The 20,503-nt window shown below is 32.5% G+C and overlaps 1 protein-coding gene across 1 annotated transcript; it reads right to left on the bottom strand.

Moving 5' to 3' along the window:
• Positions 1-1,269: 1,269 nt before the first annotated feature.
• On the bottom strand, positions 1,270-19,797 carry LOC150103261 (uncharacterized). Its single transcript, XM_090398430.1, has 6 exons — positions 19,692-19,797; positions 17,674-17,897; positions 15,053-15,055; positions 13,940-14,084; positions 12,340-12,459; positions 1,270-1,577 (listed from the first exon to the last, which is right to left on the bottom strand). Exons 1-6 carry the CDS (start codon positions 19,795-19,797, stop codon positions 1,270-1,272), a joined length of 906 nt encoding a protein of 301 aa, XP_090254556.1.
• Between the last annotated feature and the right edge of the window lie 706 nt (positions 19,798-20,503).

Raw genomic sequence — 20,503 nt, 5'->3', positions numbered from 1 at the left:
ATCATGACAAGAATCAAATTCAGGTCTTTTCTAACTGAAGGGCTCAATGTTCTACCAACTACGGTAGAACATTGAGCCCTTATTATGTCTGTTAATTGTTTGTGTGTGAATGTTCTACTGACCAGTTTGTGTATCTGTATAATGAAAAACCCTGCAGCTTCCACATAACACCAGCTAATTCACTTAAAAAGCTCTCATAAAAGCTTCACATTCTGGATGGAATTTGAACCTGAGAGCTTTCCAAACAAAAGGCACTATTAATATATAAAGACTATGGGGCTCTTCTAGAGACAGCACTGGATACAAAGCAGTATTATAATTACTGCATGTTTCTCCTTCATGCTCCATAATCCTATTCCCAAGGTATATGGCTTGTTTGAAACCTAATTAATTCTCTAATGGTGCAGTTAATCCTACTGGTATAGTCAGCATGTCTGTCAATTGATTGTGCTCTTCTGGCCCAAGCATCTTTTTTTATAGGATGAAAAACCTGAGTTTCAGGGAGGAAAAAACCCTCACCTCCACATGACATGAATAACTCATCTTCAGCTGAAAAGTCTGATAAAGGTTCTTTGCATCCTACTAGGATTCATATAAAGACTCCTCTCATCAAAGAATCAAATTCAGGTCTTTTCCAACTGAAGGGCCCAATGTCTCATGCATGTGTTCTTCTGGCCCATGCACCACTTTTGTGGGATGAAAAACCTCAACTTCAGAGAGGAAAAAACACTCCACCTCCACATGAGGTGGATAACTCATCTTCAATTGAAAATTCTTGAGGTTCTCTGTATCCTAGCCAGGATTCACACCGAGGTCTTCCAACCAAAGGGTATCAAAACCAATTAAAGTAGGGAGGCTCAACATGCACCTAGGAATATGCATGCAAATTATAAATGTATTAATAATTAAGGAAATCATACAACTAGCCTCAAAGACACCTGATCAGAGAAAAATTATGCAAAAGGAAGACTCCATATTTGAATGTCATTTTCTTGCAAGCCCTCAACAATGAAATTCTCCACCAAAGTTGTGTAAACTTTCATTGGTTCATGGAGTACATGCTTTCCAAATCCCTTTCATGCACTGCAGGATTTTACAATACAGCAATTATAGAAACAACCATTTAATTAAGCAATAGGCATTACAAAAATACCTTTCTGTTACCACAATTAAACACAAATAAGGTATCATTTCAGGGCTAAACTATTGTGTAAATATATATAACTAACATATATTATTTATTCTAAAAAATCAACAATTTACTTTTAATTAAACAGATTTTAAGTTCATGCACACGAACTCTACAAAAGACCGACAGACAGACAAACATATAGATATACAGTAAGTTGGCATTACACGCTTACTAGGGAAAGGTGGATAACCAACAACCAATGGGTGCGCGGCTGCATGCTGAGGTTGCGTTTGTTGTTGTTCTTCTTGACGACTTCTTTCCTCCTTACGACACAGGCAAATCGCTATACCCACGATGCCCACACAACAAACTAGAAATATGCTCACCACAATGGCTACGAATACGCTCACTCGAAGTCCAAGAATTTGACCAACAGCAGTTTCATCTAATCATAGAAAGGAGAATTGGGTGACTTTTCTCAGAATTATAACCATGAAAAAAAAAAGTTACAATATAGAAATTTACTGGTTCATATTATTACTAGTGAGTTACTGCAAATATAACGTTATTATTGCTGGTTGCACATGTAGATATAGTAGAAATTTCAGGCATTTGTGTTGTAATTTAATTTTTGTTCTTTCTCTTTTTTTTTTTTGCTGTTAATATTTTTACTATTCCGTATTTTCACATGAATGTATTATTTTGAAAGTTTCCCACTTTCAAAATAGAATTTTGAAAATTTTGAAATAGAATTGAACTTTTCTATTATCTTGGCGTTCATTCCGATATCCTAATTTCAACATTCTCTTTAAATATAGTCTCTAACGTAAACAACTCAAAGAGTGCATCGTCTTCATCTTTTCGCTAAAGAATTTCAGATATGTTTTTTTTTCAATCAACATTCTACTGATTAATCAATTAATTTAAGTATGTAATTTGAAGCCTTAAGGTAAGTTAAAAGGGGTCAGCTTCTGATACATAATATTTAAGATCTTTTGTTATTACAGCGATCCTATTTTCTGAACCGAGGCAACATGACATATAACCCGATTTTTCAAGGACTGCATCATTATACCTGACAGGACTGCGCTATGATCATTTACACATTTAATACACCTGACAGGACTGCGCCATGATCATTTACACATTTAATTTAAGCTTGTAGTTGATACATTTATATTATTATTATTAGCATATGCAGTTAATGCAGGGTGTTCGAGGCTTTCTGACTAGAAACGTTTCTTGCGCACGCGTCATACGTAAGGACAAAAACTGTAAACTTTACCACGTGTATGATATGATTTTCCATACGGAAATTGCATGTAGGAGGGCAGCTATAAATTTGTATAATACTGTTTCAATATTCTTCTTTCTGCGATGAATTAGTTGAAATATTGGAATTTTGAAAACATCTTGATGGGTTATGGGTGCAGCGAGACAGATTCTTTAAAATTGTCTTCTAACAAGACATTTTATTTACGAACTTGGAGATTTGACTTGCTGCACACACACACACACACTACCTTAACAAGAGTGTAGAGAGAATTAGACCCTGAGAAACTTTTTTTTTTTTGGTCGTGGGGGACATAATTTTAGTTTGGAGTAATTCAATAATATTCAACTAGAACTTATTCTATGAATTTTTTTCTTGAAAACACTTTGGAGCCAGAGGAGAACACGCAGCTAGCAGATATGATACACTGGCTCATAGTCCAGGTTAATTCAAATCGAATACAAATTCAGTGAAGTGAAAGAGACATTATTTATATGATCAGAAGGCTGGTGTGTCATTGTGCAACATCAAGAAATTACGGGGAGGGGAGAAAATATATATCGTAATTAATTAATTAAACACTTGTAAATGCTAATTTAATTATTTTTGTCTTCATTGCACTACTGAACGAGAACGAAATTTCCCGGTTTTATTTATAACAACGCAAGCAACTACAAATAAACACTCCACGCTTATTGGGGGGTGGGCGGATATCGCTACACCATTATTTGTGACATCAGAAACTATGACAAACGATAAATCTCAAAAGCTTTTGCTGCAATGTCTCCTGGTATTTTACGTCGATTTAGAAAAGTTTAATTTTTTTAAAAAAGGAAACTTAAAAGTTTAAAAATTGCTGAGCACGAACATCATCCCATTATTGATTTATTATTATTTGATACTTCCAGGGAGTCCAAAGACTCATCGAGGGAGAGTGTGCCAATAGCATCGAACGATTGTTCCCTTCCAACTACTAACCGCGCTCAAACTTGCTTTTGAGTTTTTGTTTGACTTAACTTAACTCGCTTAACTTATCTTATGGTTCCTATATTATTTATCTGTAATTAGTGTACGTGTAAAGATAGAAATAAAATGTAAATAGAATCAAAAGATAAACTCAATATGTTTACACAAAATATTGCTTTAAAAATGTGATTTGTTATCAGTGGCATAGCGAAGGACCTATTGCTGAAGATAGTAGGAGTTTCAAAATGTGAAAAACATACGACAACGAAGTATTACATAATTGCTATAATAAATGCATTTCCGTATACTATTTGTATGTTTCACATCTTTGGATTCTACAAAAGAAAACACTGTGTTAATCAATAAAGAAAAAAGGAAGTGTACAGGCTTCTCTCGATATCAAAGGACTATTATGTTTCTAAGTTTATTTTAAAAATTCGTCTTTAATTTTAAAATCCGTTTTTTTTTTTTTTTACTGTATGTGACTGCCAACCACACTAGTATCTTCAGCTATGGGTCCTTCGCTATGCCACTGATCACAAATCACATTTTTTAAGCAATATTTTGTGTAAACATATTAAGTTTATCTTTTGATTCTATTTACATTTTATTTCTATCTTTACACGTACACTAATTACCCATTATTGATTTATCTCAACCCTAAGATAAATCAATAATGGGATGCGTTCTGTTCGTGCTCAGCAAAACAGACAGTTTTCCCATCACCACAGTAGTCCTACAGGGAGATACTCCAGCCCCATATCTCTTCATCATAGTGATTGACTGTATTTTTAAATTAATGGAAGTTAAATCTGGAATCCTTATCAAAGACCCATATATATACAGATGCCTTGAAGATCTGAGCTTTGCAGATGATATAGTCCTCATTGACTCCAACATTACAGATGCCCAAAACCATTTCAACAGCCTTAGGAGAACCGCAGAAATATTTTGACTAAAAATAAACTCCCAAAAAACAAAGATATTCAAACATCAGATAGATGGGCACATCTATAAAAATCAAAATGATCACCTTGAAGAAGTAGAGGACTTTGTATACCTTGGATCACACATCTCAGACTCCTTAACAGACATTAAAACAAGAAAACAGAAAGCACTGCAGTTCCACAGAAGTCTTAATAAAGTATGGAAGTCGAGCCTCGTCTCAAAGGAGATGAAGATTCGTCTTTACAAGTGCACCAGCCAGTCTATCTTTCTATAAGGCTTCCAGACCTGGAACATCTCAACTAAAGCAGCAACCACTATTATAAATAGCTTTGGAACTACTTGTCTAAGAAATATCCTGGATTACTCCTGGGAAGGAGTAACCCACATTCCCAACTCTACTATATTAGATGAAACCAAGCAAGATCCTCTAGTCAGCACTGTTCAAAGAAACCAAATAAAATGGCTCGGCCACCAACTCAGACATCCACTCTCTGTACCCTCTGATGCTTTGGTCCTTCACGCCTCCTACAGATGGAAAAAGAGACAGACCCTGAACACCATATTGGAAATACATCAGCAATATTCTCCCTGTTCCCCCCCCCCCCAACTCTGTGCATCAGAGATCCGTCAATTAGAATATGACAGAAGCCTGGTTTTCCTTCACGTCATAACAACCTGCAAGTCATCCTATCTTAGTGTACACAGACTACTTATTTGTTTTGATTGGTTTCCCTATTTATAATTGTAAAATTATAAATAAATGATGATCTTGGACGGGCTGGGAATTATTATTTTTTTTTCTACTCTCCAGAAACCCTACTCTCAAGAGCAAACGTAACTTTTTAAGCCACTTCGAGTCTCACACTGGGAGAGTATATTCAACTCCCACCAAAAAAGACAGTGAGTGAAAAACATCCATGCCTTCAGCTGGCATACGCTAACCACTCGGGCAACTAGATTTTGTAAATAATGTTTCGTAGACATTTACTTATATTCGTAATTCGTAAACACAGCACTATTTGAGTACCAAATAATAAATTATAGCGAATATTTTGATTTATTATTATTTTCTGTTCTCTAAATTGTTAAGACCGGATGTTGTAATGATTTTTCAAATACGACCTTCAAAATAAGTTCTGTATTGAATTAATTATGCAAAAATAAATAATGACAGACATAAATAAATAAATAGCATGTAGTCAACATGTATACACCTGCAGGGACGCTGAAAGTGTGGCATAATTTCAAGATGACAGCTAAATATTTATTACAATCATATTAGTATATTAAAGTACATACAAATAAATGCTCAAAAATTTATGAAATAATAGTGCGGATGACAGAACGATTGGACAATACATCCTTCGTCAACATTCTTCTTCTTATTATTATTCCTGACACCTCCAAGGAGTCAGAAGACTCATCGCGGGAGAACACCTACAACTGTCTCAACCACTACACCGAACCTCTACTACGAATCATCTCCATCAACGCCATCTACCGCCCACCTCCACCACAACTGGTATTCTATGTCTGTATGCGGGATGAAAAACCCGAGTTTCCGGGAGAAAAAACCCTGCTATCTCCGTATGAGATCGGCTAACTCACCTTCGATTGAAAATCGTCCAGATAAAGATTCCTCCCGTCGCGACGAGAATCGAACTTAAGCCTATTCCAATCGAAGGGCGCAATGTACCGTCGTTCTTCCAAGTAGTAATGTAGTAATAATAATGCTCATGTGTTGCACAACTGAGTTGCGAAATTATTTGGCGGTCAGACGAATGCCAGACGTGTTTATGTTTGCACTTTTGTTATAATAAAAATAACTGAGTGAAATTGTGTTAAAAATATTTTCTGTATAAAAATCAGTTATTAATTCTACCCCCCGCCATCCCACGTGTTGAGAAAGAAGAATTATGTTTCTTTAAGTCAGTTTGAGAGTTGAACTCATTAATCGAACTGGTCAGTTTTGCTAGAATAGTAACTCTATTCTAATATCAGATTATTATTATTATTTTTTTTCCTGCAGGTTATTTGCGCAAACGCTATGTCATGACTCACTCAATCGTCGAATCTCAGTTATCTTATTCAAAGTATACGGTAACCATAACGGCACATAAGTTCCCTTTGCGCTCACTTCAGCTGAACAAGGAAAAAAAAAAAAAAAAAAACATTAGGTAGGATCCGTATTAATTTAAGGTTTGCAGCAGGAAGCAAGGGAGGAAATCAGTGTGAATAATGATATGTGATGTGCGTTTATAGCAATACAGTGGCCTCCGACGCATAGACAACCGATCAATGACAGTGCTTCATAGCTCCAGAAAGGATATTTACTATGCATCTCCCATCCGAGATAGGTTGTAAATCTATGGTACATCAGTACCGTGGGCGGGCTAAGGGAGGCTAAGAAATACAATAAAAACATATTAAATGTGATATGTTTTTCTTTTCCATAATCGAATTCAAACATATTTCATAATGATCAAATACGTTTTAATACCCCTCCTCTATAAGTATTACACTGCAAACTAATTGCGGACGGTATTAGTTTCACGATTCAGCTTTATTTTAGAAACTAACTGAGCTATTTTAGTTAGTTTCTTCTACTTCCCTCATAGCCGTAGTTGTTTTATAGCAATTCTAAATAACAATTCATGAAGATAATGTTGTCTTTCGGAAACTGTACGACACATACCTTATTGGTTTTCCCTTTCAGTCCTTTCCGACCGTAGGTGACTTTGTAGGCATTTCCCACAAAGTATTCCGGGTGAGATTTTTACAGGATAGTTCACCATTGCTTTCCCCAACCCCCAATTTTATCCAGCCTCGGGACAGGCATATGGCTGGGACGTATTCATGACTGTAATCCGCGTGTGTTCACTGGGCCGGTTTGCCTGTTCTGGGGGACGAAATTCCGAGTTTCCAGGTGAACCCCCCATGAGTTAGATCGGCTAACTCACCTTTAGTCGAAAGAGACCAGATAAAGATTCCTCACATCAAGGACGGGAATCGAGCCCAGGTCTTTCCGACCAAAGGGCTTCGTCTATACTGACTGAGCTACGGAGGCTCGACATATACCTCCATCATGTTTTGTAATATAGGAGGCCATCACTGGAATAAGGCATTAATAAACGTTCAAACTAATTGCAACATGTTAAAGAAAGTAATAATGTTACTAACTGCCCAGTCTTCTTCTTCCTCTTCCCTTCACGTATTAGGCCTAGTGGCCTGTTACGGAGCTATCCTTAGCTCTTCTAAGCCGTACCCGTCCCGAGGATAAGTTGGCTAGCCCTATGCCTTCAGGTTTGTCCTATGACTGTAGCCTGTGTGTTCACGGGGCCCGTTTGCCTGCTTGCGGGATGGAAAACCCCAGATTAACTGGGGAGAAAAACCCTGCTGTCCATGCGTAAGATCGGCTAACTTGGCTATGGCTGAGAAAGATCCTTAAGCTCCTCACGTCGGCGACGGGAATCGAACCTTTCCTATGCATATGGTTGCGAAGTGCATAGCCACGCGGCTAACCGCGTGGACTAATTGCTCGGTAACCTATCAGATCAAGGCTCTTTGAAGATACACATGGAACGTCTAGAGAAATAAATTTATTCAATAAACTGATGGGCTGGTTGGCCGTGGTTAACGTATTTGATTGCACCCAACAGGTGGGGGGGGGGAGGAGGTTCGATCCCACGATGGAAATGGATGTTTGTGATTGTTTTGTTTATGTGGAGGGGCGGGAAGAATGAATTTTATCACGTGGTGTAGGACTCCCGTCCCTACTTATTGGAAGCCTGCAGTGTAGCTTGAAAACGTTGCATGCTTGGTCTCTAGATCACAGTTTCTAGATATGTAAAAAATAAAATAGCAAACAAATAGACAATTAAAAATATTTTAAAAATCTTAGCTCACCCATTGTATTAATGTATAAGTTTACAATCTTTTATAGGTGGGAGTCAGAAAAAATAAATCCCCTAACTCCTTATAATTACTCAAAGAGAGTAGGCAGAACTCATTTTAGTCCTAAATAGCTTTTTGAAGTCAGTAGGTAGCCGGTTTCCACCTTTTGCCGTCACCTATAGTTGAGTCCATGGCTGCCGATGATTTTGAAGACTATGAGAAGAGAATCCGTCAAGACAGTTGCCGCCATCTCGTATTCCTAACTGGTATTATTGTGTGAAACAGTGAGTTCGATGGTCAATTTGTGATGGGCTAAGCTGCGTGGGTAAGAACCCAGTTTCTGATTTAAAAAAAAAAAAAAAAAAAAAAAAAAAAAAAAAAAAACTATATGCTTGGGTGAAACATCGACTTAGTCGGTGACCGACTGAAAATAAATAAATAAAATAAAAAGGCCGAGAAAAATATTTCCTCTCGTTGGCGATAAGAACGGGATGTATAACGTTTCATTATTATTATTATTATTATTATTATTATTATTATTATTATTATTATTATTATTATTATTATTTATTATTATTTTTTTTAAATAAATGAAAGCCTTATCACAATACTACACAAGAACCTTAACCTATTCACTTAAATATAAAAATCAGTTTTCCATCAAAAATTTAACGTCGGTCATAATATTGACATTCTCATAAACTTGTAAAGTGCATATTTTTAAAAACATTTATCATATTGCGGTAGTATTTACGCAAATAATTTAAGCTGAGTCATCACTATTTTTTTGTTGGGCTGAAATAAAAATAAAAACTATAATAATAAAACTCACGAGTACTTGCCTATCACTATAACCACCAAATTTGGACTTGATCCAAATTGTTTTAGAAGCGTGATATTTAATTTCCTGTGACTCATAACGATCGTGTAGTTCTAATGTATGCTAATTAAAAACAACCATGCATTAGATAGAATTATATTGTCCTAAAACTTCATTAATAATAAAGAGAGAGATTAATAAACGCTGCAAGATGCCTTTTTGCAAAAACACGAAGTTTTAAACGATTTTTTTTAAATTTAATTTACAAACATGAAAAACGTTTTTTATTATTTTTTTTCCCGTTAAAACACCTGCAATAATTTTCTCATGTTTATTCCCTTTGATCGTCTGCATAGTCAGTATTACTACTGGTACCATAATTTGTTATACTTACAGGCTCTTGTATAGTCAATACAACAGAATGCTTTCTAGACGTGCAGAATGATTTCTCGGTATACATATGACTTAATATATATATATCGATTTAAGGAATGATTACAAAGTAAAAATAGTTTATTTACAATTCATATTAATAATGCTAATATGAATTGCGAATATGACTTAAAATTTATCTCTTGGAATTTTAGAGGGAATAAAAAAAAGCAAAAAAATCAATTTACAATATCACAATCTTTTAATGACTGCCTTCGATAGAACCTATCATTATTTTGTTAGCAAGACGTATGTAGGCCATAAGTAATTAAACTCTCCCTACCAAACTTACAAATTCCACTGAATGAAGTGTATAATTAATGATCTCATCGAAGTATGTTTGCAAAATATCATTTGCAAAATATCATTCCGGTTAAGTTTACATTAATGAAATCAATCTACCGAGTTATATTGATGTTCTGTTATGTGTTCATATATCGTGTTCAGACATTAAATTATTAAAAAATAAATATATCCATCAAGACAGCTTTATGACAAAAATGAGATCAAGTAATTATCTTCGACAATAACGCGCATTGCTAATGGAAAATCTAAGATAAAAAATAGATGAAAAATTCCTCTTTTTTTTTTTTTTTTTTTTTCCTAAGAAGAAAAGAATGGTACAGACGATGAATAGACAGGATAAACGTAACGGTTTAAAGTAGTCCCAGTTGAATACGATCAATAGTTATGCTGTTAAACAAATAAAAGTCTTGTATAACTTAATGCGAAGAAAAATCAATTTTGCTTTCTTTCAGACTTAAAATGAGTAAAGGATATAATAGCTGGACAAAAATATTTCGATTTAGGAATTCGTCAAAAATAGCTGATATACATTAGTGTAAGAACTGGAACGTTTCAATCAATATACAAGTTAAACCGCAGTGGAATTCTTTTATCCAGAACTCTTTTATCTTCTTTTTTTTTTTATCTAGACTATCACAATCGCTTAAGTTGATAGATTTATTCATAAATGAACCTGGCGAAAAGTGATGAAGGATGTAAAAAAAAAAGAATGATCGATTCTTTTGAAAACGTGGATGACAAATTAGACTTTTTTGTCTGTAATGTCAAAAAATACCAACAATACAAAACATGGGTTTGTAATCAAGTTAAATATATAGTACTTGTCTAAGTATCCATATTTTTTTATTATTATAGAATGATGAGGCATATACAGGATTTTTCTGAACAAATACCTTGTGATATCAATAATAACCTTCATATCTGAGTATATATCAAAGTATCTTATATTTTTGATATAAAAGGTAGACCCTGATCTAGTCCGAATGATGTGTCTTTTGATTTTCTTAAAGAGATTCAAGTTTTTAAAATTAACTTCTTTTGTTACTATTATCTACTAATATGTCATTAACTCATTCATTCATAAGTGGCATTTACAGGCTCTTAGGACCTTCGATCTGACAAATATCTTGGTTTCCGTATCCATAATTTTAACAGGATAAGATCATTAGTCCTTTATAAATATATTTTTGTACCTTAAACTGCGTGTATTCTCCTAGAAGACTTGAGATTTAAAAAAAAAAAAAAAGAAAAAAAAAAACGATTTTCCGGTAGGAAAAACGATTAGTTTCCTATGATACCGGCTAACTCATCTGTAGTTAAAAATAACTTAAAACGATTCTTTGCGTCCTAGACGAAATTCGGACTCAGATCTTTTCACCCAAAGGACATTCGTCGTTAATATTGACTAAGTTAAGGAGGTCCTTACTATGGCTATTAACAAAAATTCTGTACAATGACGAAATTTAATAAAATGATGGTAAATCGCAATTTTGGTGAATTGTTCCTTCTAAAAAAAGAGAAGGATGGGAGGTCCAGATTTTTTTTCCTTGGAAGATCGTTTGTTAGATATTAGGGAGAGAATTGACATCTTAAGTGGATGAGTAACAAACACTATCCTTTCTCATTTTATTGAGATAACTACATTTCGATGTGATATGCTAGAATATCGTCTATTTCTCTCTCTATCAAAATAATATTTTTAGCATAAGTAAAGTTAATCGACAACAAACGAAGCTGTTTTATATTATATTGAGATTTAATTTATTTTCTTCCTAATGACATGTAGTTTAAATTATAATTTATATATTAATTCGAAAAAAAATATAGATGCTTATATTTTTAATATAATGGAAAATTACGAATTTTGTACGTTCTGATTTCTTAGGAAAAATGATCCAATCCCCTCTCTCTCTCTCTCTCTCTCTCTGCCTTTCGATTAGGCAATGGGTCTAGATACTTGAGATTTTATCCTATACACACGCTATATTATTACATAACTGATCGATATACGTTAATTATGAATAGTTTAGCTTAACTTTTCGGCATTCTTGTAAGTACAAATATTCTGATGGAAGTGAAGCTAGTTCATTTTTTATTTAAGCGTCTGGGTTTTGCGCGCTATATACATATTTTATGCATTCTATAAATAGAGTGATAGTCTCGCTCATATCGAGTGTGCAGTTCAGTATATTTTGAAGACGATGCTCTTTATTACTGAACTAAGAAAGATTTATATGGGTGTGTTATGTTGCTGTCTGCTCAGAGTAGGATTTGATATAGACTAGACTAGATTTTGTTCATTCTTAGATAGCGGTCTATTTAAAAACTGTCTAGACTGTTCATGAATTCTATTGTTATCTATCATAGAAAGGTTGCATTTGATGAGAATTTTGACATTTGATCAGACGATCTTTCTCAATGCTTTAATGGAATATTCTGCAACTGCCGATTTGCCTACGTGAGAATCACTGCTTATATATATATATATATATATATATACAGTATATATATTACTGAGTACTATTATGATAATTTGTCTATAAAAATGGTACAATTTTTGCTTCTTACCAACACAAGAGGCATGGCTTGTTTCATCACTGTTATCTCCACAATGATTAACACCATCACAGATAAGGTCTTCAGATATGCAGAACTTATTGAGGCAGCTAAAATCACGGCATCCCATTGCTAAATGAAATATATAAGTTACAACAGAGCATGAGGTTATCTAATCAAGAAATTTAATTTTCTATACAATGAGTATAAGTGATCCTAAACTTTTCTTCGTTTCTCATGCAATACCAGATGAATGACAAGAAGATGCATCTTTGTTTTGACTAAATGGGTAAAGCTGTTTTAAAGAGGAAAGAATGATATAAATGCAAGCATTAATACACCTAAGTTATAAGATATTGGATATTTTATTTGACTAATCATAATTTCAACATACCAGTTCAGCATCAAAGAGGCAATATGGAATCATATGGAAATTATAATAAAAAATATTCCATTTTAAATAATACTTAAACATACACTGTTAATGTCACATTCAAATATTATACGATATTGTAAATACGAAAAAAAAAACAAAAAAATTATATAAACTGAATACGAAGGGATTAAAAATCCAAAATGATCCGGTATTCCTTGATGTTTTGACAATTGATTTTTATTGAAATAAGTCGTTATTTCTTAATTACGAGTTTAGACTGAAGTTATTATGAGTATAATGAGTTTTTATTAATATTTTGAAATGAAAATTTTGATTTTTTTTTTAAAAATTCGGAATCAAATTTTGGATAAAATGGGGGAAAAAATAAAGTTATACTCATAAGACAAACTCGCGAGATATTAAATGCTTACAATGATTTTCCGGAATATATTGACTTAATTAAAATTTTAGACCATGTTGAGCTAAGGGAAACTGTTGGTTTAGTTTGCAAGTAAGATGTTCAAAAAGATACTTCCTATTACTGAACTAAAACTGGACTTTTTTTCATGAAGATATGCACCAACAAGGAAATGAAAAAAGCTCAGTGCCAAACACAGCTTCAGCAAAATGGTGCTCAGAATTATATTAGAGACTTGGAGTGGCTTGAAAAACTTCCAGAATGGTTTCCGGATTATGTAAAAATAAAAAGTAAATAAGTAAATGCAACACAAAATAACTTAGCCGACGCACGGTGCTAATGTTCTGTAGGTTTATAACGATTCTTGAGTGGGAGTCACATTATATATATATATATATATATAATTATCTGAATCTTTATCTGAATCTTTCAAAGAAAACTGAAGAGAAAAAAAAATCATACAAGGGGAGAGGTCTTTTTCACTTTAACGGATACGATGGATGGTTAAAAATTGAATTGCCCTTTGACCGTGCTCACTAATTTCTATTTACTTTGCTGCTTTGTGAATGTGCTAGGGCACTGTTTATAGATTCCATTAAAAAAAACTTTTATAAAAAATTAGATTGACTTCATATTCAGTTAATAATTTTCTATATTTTTCATGTTTAGTCACAAATATTTCATTATCTTATATTTCAATTATTTACTTTTATATTTATTATAAAATTGATTGATATTTCTTTGTATACATTCACTCACGTTGGTGTAACCGAACAACTTTTATTTATATAACATTTTTCTACTAAACTAGCACTTACGTGAATCTTTAATGGCAGTGATTACTAATTTAAATCCATTCCCTGATTGGCTCCAGCGATCTGTTTCATATTTAAGGGTAACGTAGTTGCCCTGGGTAAAGATGGTCCCAACATCTGTTCTGGTACTGCGGCAGGAAAGATCAGCCTAAACAATACAATTGCCATAGTAACACAAGCAAATATTTATACACTCTTTCATAGTTTTTTTTTTTTTTTAACAGCTGGTATTTTAAAACTTCATCTATCAAGTAGATGTATTGTGAATGGAAATAATGAATGCTGGTTTTTTATATTCAGATGATATTTTAATAAACTAATTAATATCTTATTAAAAGGAAATAAACGCTATAGAATAATAATAAATATGATCTATGACATGTGGAGGAAAGAGGTAGAAAACAAATTAATCTCTAAGCTGAAAATGTTTTTGAAATACAGACTGAATGGAGTAGTATGTTATAACTTAATCGTATGTTACCCAGATGATTTAACATTAATTATGCAAGATGAATTACTTATACAAAACCCTGATTGATATCAAATAATGATGGAAATGGATTTGGATATTATAAAAAGGTGAGTTTTGCAAATGTATTCAGCATCACGTATTACGAGTACATTTGTTTTGTCTAACCCCGTAAATAGTTTGATTTAAACCAAACTTGAAGTTGAAATTTCTCGACAGATTTTTTTTTTATCAAAAATACCAAATCCATCCAATCAAAGTCGAGTAATTTATAATATGTGCGTACAAACATGTAGACAAAACCAATGTAATAGGTTTTACACATGCAACAAAACGTTAAAATATACATTATTTCAAATCACTCTATTATCCGAAGTTTCAGTTATATATATATATATATTTAAAGTTTTTAATATTCGCCAAAAAACGGATGTTTTCATTTGAATTTTCCACACATTCTGACACATTTCGGTACTTATAAATTAGTTTAATATTTTATATTTTGATTTTTAATATTCAACATACTGCAAAATTCCAGACACGAGCTTTGCCTCGGGAGCACCAAGATTGAATGATTTTTGGAGAGGAAGGGAGAAATAGGTATCATTCACTTTCTGAAAATTAAACTATTTTTTCTTCTATCAGACAACCTTATAGTAAAAATTCCCTGTTATTAATTTTTGAAATTAGGTTTCTTCTGAACCACATTTATATTGTCGCATTTCGGGATCCAAATAACAAAGCATACTAATATCATTTTTATTATCGAAATACACAAAAATATTTGTTTATATAACCCTGTATTTTATTAAGCATGAGAATCTGTTCAGCATTTAAATTATAATAACACCTTGTAAACACCTTGTTTGCGAATTATTATAATTCTATATAAAAAAGTTTTTGTATTTTGGTGTGAGAAAGGCAAATCTGGGCAAAGCGAGTAAGAAAGAAGATAAATAAAAAAATATACTTTCAACAGAAAGCATATATTTTTTTTTCCAGAAAATTTTATCAGAGGCAAATATTTCAGCTATTTTATCAAAACATGGAAACTGCATATTGATAGCGTATAAACCAAAACAGCAAATCCAACAATTTTGGTAATTTGACAAGCTTGTAAAAGTTTAGTGCCTATTCAAAATGGATAATTCCTAACTCTTGTTAACCTTCATTAAAAAGATGAGAATTTTCTAATTCCTATACATTATTCATCTTATTCGGTTGTAGGATTTAGGCTACACCTAGAAGCGTCCTCACTCGATTCTCGAGATTTTTATTCCTTATCTCTCTTTCAGAAGCGAAATAATAAAATGTCATATAGAAGAGCAGCTCTATTGTGTGAGAAGAAGAAAGAAGAAACCAGAAGAAACCTTCAAAACGTTTGCTAATACAAGTATAAAACTTTACACAAAAGAGAAAGAAAAAGTGCTAATTACTGTATGAATGGCGTAGCTGCAGAGATACCGGTATAGATTGTGTGTGCGTGTGTGTGTGTGTGTAAAGCGACAAAGTTTTCAGTAAGCACTCCAGCAAGAACGAATTAATTATTTTAATAATTCGTCCCAGGTTCCTGGGTTATCTAACCCTTATCCCATTCATGGTACTATAGTATGATAAATCTGCAACACCCTTTCTTGAATGGCATTCCTATTAAAATAAAGAACTATTTCACCAAGAAACCAATTTTTTGAAAAATCTGTTTTATTTGCTGGAACCAGAAAGGATTAGCAGTACAATACTCGCAAGCATAACGAAAAATTTCGAATTCAATAAATGAAGCCACATTTCACTTTTTTTATAGTTCTCTTTAATAGATTAATATTTATGTTATCTATTATAGGTATGTAGGAAATTCTTTTACCCCATATTTTCATTATTTAAGATACAACATTTAAAATGATTATTTTATAAGTTTTTAAAAATATTTTTTGAATTACTTTGAAAGCCGGAAAGAATTTGCAAACGAATCTTATCGAGCTCACGAACCTGTATTCATCTTCTGACTAGACAAACCAACAAAACTTATCATTAATACAAAAATATGTAGTCTGGACGGTTTCAATTTGGCAAGATGGTAACAAAAAAGGAGGATATAAAACATCCGTCATTATTTTTTACGTTTCATTAGTTTGGTTAATAAAATAATGACGAATGTCTTCTATCTTCATTTTTTATAACATTAATATATTCTGTAATTTTAATAGATGATACATTTTTCATGTTTATGATGGGCTCATTATTTATTCTAGTTTCTTTATTTAAGAGAAATAAAAGAATAATATATACGAAAACATAATAATACGAGAGAGAGCGAGAGAGAGTCATAATATTACATTTAAAGCTCACTATTCTGAGGCATGGGGCTAAACACCTTATCCTCGATACAGTAGTGGTTAAATGTAGAAAAATCCTCGCCACCTCAAGGTAAAAGAGGAGGGAAGGAATAGTAATAAAAAAAGCTCGCTGTTCGAAAATACAAAATAGGAACAATAGTTGTTTTGCGCCTGTAAATGTAGCGTCCTAGCAGTTAGCATCAGTTTTGCAGGGCAAGTAAGCTTACGGTGAACGATGGCTACCTTAAGCAAAGGGAGTTGAAACTTGGTCGGATAACAATTTAATAGTATAATGAAACTATTTTAATTATTATCAACTAAGTTATTAATTATCATAAACTAACTGCTTCGTTTTATAAGTAATTTGTGGCTTTTAAAAGCCTGTTCTGATCTTATTTTTACCTTAGTCAATTTAAAGTTAATTTATATATGAACTAAAGTTAATTTCGTTTAAAGTTAATTTATAAATGAACTAAAGTTCGTTTATAACTGCGAATATAAACCGATTCTCATTTCAAACCGATAAAATTATTCTCTAATCAATTTAGGTTGGTTATTCTGAAATGAGCACTAAATCATGCAAAGATCCACATATGAATTTGTAATTTATAGTTTCTTCTATATACGATAACTGCTGATTAAAAGTTAAGTCTGTTAAGCATTCGTTCATAATTTAAAACTTGTGCAAAGGTCCAAACATTAAAGATAAAACTACAGATTGAAGTACATTTTCTAGATAATTATTTATGGGAAAATATGTCTCACTTTTTAACTATCAGATCATTTCATTAGGAACATAATTTATCAAGTAACTTACAAATATAAAATAAATGCACGTTTATGTTGTTATCATCTTGACATCTTTCATTATCATAATTTTCATGAAAACAAAATTTGCAATGGAAATATTAACAAAATTATTCAATGTTATTTACCTTGTAGTTACCAAAGGCATGTGCTCCATCAAAGATATACAAATGGTCATTACAGTCGAGTGCCAGATGTTCGAAACGTAACATGAACTTCTGCAGGATGGAGTCGGTTTGGAAAGTAATGGCACATTCCATATTATCCTCTCCCTCTGAAGTCAACACTGCCCCATCAATCTTCTTATAAAGGGGATGGTATCGCTCGTGTAAACAAAGAGTAGAGATATGGTCTGTAAATATATATATGCGCACCCACATTCATTTACTTATTATTTGTAACTAAGTTATTGAATGAAATTATGTTATTATTTATCAGCAAGATGTATTTTGTATATATTTATGTATGCGTGTGAAAGGAAGGGGATTTACAAAAACAAAAAAAAAATCACAACCTTAGATGGTTTCAATCAAATTAGTTGTTTATTAAGAAAATCTAAACTAGAAAAAAGACAATACTCAGTTTATTTTAATGAAAATTTGCTATACTCTTCATGTAGATTTATGCTGATTTCATGTAGGTTTCCATTCTTGTATTAGTAAATATTATTAATATTGGTTGTCCTTATTAATATTATAATACTGTTTAATACTTGATTGCCAAAGGAGTATATACTAGCGAAAAGATGCTACATGATAAAGAAATTTACTTTCTTGCATATATATATATATATATATATATACTCGTATTACTGTTTTAGTCGTCTTCTTTTCACTAGGCAGTTTCGGTTCAGAATTTCACTGTTTCTGCCACTTTAGTTTGTAATTCATTACTGTTTTATAGTAATAGGTGTTTAAGGAATCTCACTATTACTATAATACTGTTAGAAGCTGCACAATCTACCTCTGACTAACCTCACTTTGTGCGAAGTAATCATTCCTTTGAATTAAACTCATTTAAGCACAACTAACATTTTATATTATTCTTAAATTTAAACTGATTATTTTCAGTAGTTTAAATATCGACAATGTTCATCGGGCAGGCAGCTAAATAAGACTTCACAAGAATAATCCAAATAAACATTCCACATGACATTGTTCTGTTAAGCTGAATATATTATCTACTTTGCCTAAAGAAGTTTGAAGGTTATCAGGCAAATACCTCGCCAGTGAAAACGGGTAAATCTTTTTCTTGTCTTTTTGAAAATGACTAATTAATGTGAATTCTTTCAAAAAAAATGAGAACGAGATCATTAGAATTTAACATTCATTTCTTCATTTCATATGTTGCTATACTGGCAAGCTACCTATTTCAGTACTTTTCAATTTGACTAATTTCATACAAAAAAAGCCATATTTATTTTTTTATCTTCATAAGCCGAATAAATGAAAAATACATGTACCGAAAATGAAATGAATACAGTCCAATGAAAATAATTATAAATTGTAAATTGCTTATTATATACCCAATGATACAAGTAAGTATTTATACATGCTCTCTTACTGGAGAATAAAATCGAATACTTTAAAACCTTGTATGCTTGACCATTTGTTTCAGTAAGTGACCTACTGTTTAAATGGGAAAATACATTTATAATGCAATCGATGATAAAAACTATGAATCACTCCGCAAATAAAAGCCGAAATCCTGAACCATGATTCACTATAAAATCACCCACACGTTATATCTAGTTTCATATGCGAAAATAACAACGACATGAACAGAATATACAGTCTTTCTCGAACCCGTCCACTTATAAAGCAAGACTTTTAAAATATTTACAGTCTATGTTAATAATTCATCGTAAATACATTACAACAACCCTTGAGTTACATGCCTTGTAACGTTCAATTGAAGTTTTGTTAGTGATCATATCATATTACAAACAGTAAAAAAAAGGAACAAATAGTTCCTTCTAAACAAAACACAGTGATTTATAATTAGGAATTTAATTTATGAATATTTTCTACAATATAATATCGCATTACTCTAGGTTTTTCTAACCGGTAATGTAACATTTAGGATTTACTTTAATAGATAACATACATTGTTAAATTATGAAACGAAAAGTTAAATGGATGCTTACAATACTTATTTCTATCTGCAAATGTGCCATTTCTACACAGAAGTAAGCTAAGTAGCAAACACTGAAGCCAAACGTATGACCAATGATCTCTTTGAAAGCTCGCCATCTTGCCTTCCCACGCCTCAATTGATCGCAGCAATACAAGGGAGATGAGCTTAGCAGTGAAGCTTCTGCTACGACACTCCTTGCCTCACTGCCGAAGTCAACATTTAAAGTAACCATTCGTTTTCAATAGGGTTCATCTTTTAACTAAAAGGTTTTCCACAAGATGCTGTAGATGATAGAAAATGATTGAAACGACGAACTATTTGCATTTAGTACTAGCATCGTTAAAAATGAATTGCCGAATTCGAAGGCCTTTCCACTGGCTCACAATCACCACACCCCCTGCTATAGCGGTCAATACGGGACGCCTTTCTAATTCCGAAAGTTGCCACGTTGGGGCGCCTTTTTGTTGGAACGTACAATGCAAAGTAATTGGAATTGAATCTCTCAAAAATGGAAACAAAATTTATAATTTATGGATTTTTTACAGTTATATTTTTACGAGATGTAATTCATAAAGAACAGTATAGGCAAGGATAGAGAGTATTTTTGCAAACGTGTGCTAAAAATGAAGCTTATATTGAACATTTTATACTAAACATCTTAAATAACATGCGTATAATTAGATTTTTTTTTCCTTTTCAAAATGCATTATAAAGTAGTTTCTTAACTAAGGTGAATCTTCCAACTATATGATTTTATCACATCCATTTGACTTATTGCACTTTAAAGGAGATATTGTGTTATTTTAAATTTGCATACATAAG

The sequence above is a fragment of the Typopeltis vanoorti genome, chromosome 9 (genome assembly GCF_054136105.1).
Source record: "Typopeltis vanoorti isolate ZY-2024b chromosome 9, IOZ_Tvanoo_1.0, whole genome shotgun sequence".
Lineage (NCBI taxonomy): Eukaryota > Metazoa > Arthropoda > Arachnida > Uropygi > Thelyphonidae > Typopeltis > Typopeltis vanoorti.
This window is presented reverse-complemented; position numbering and strand designations above follow the sequence as displayed.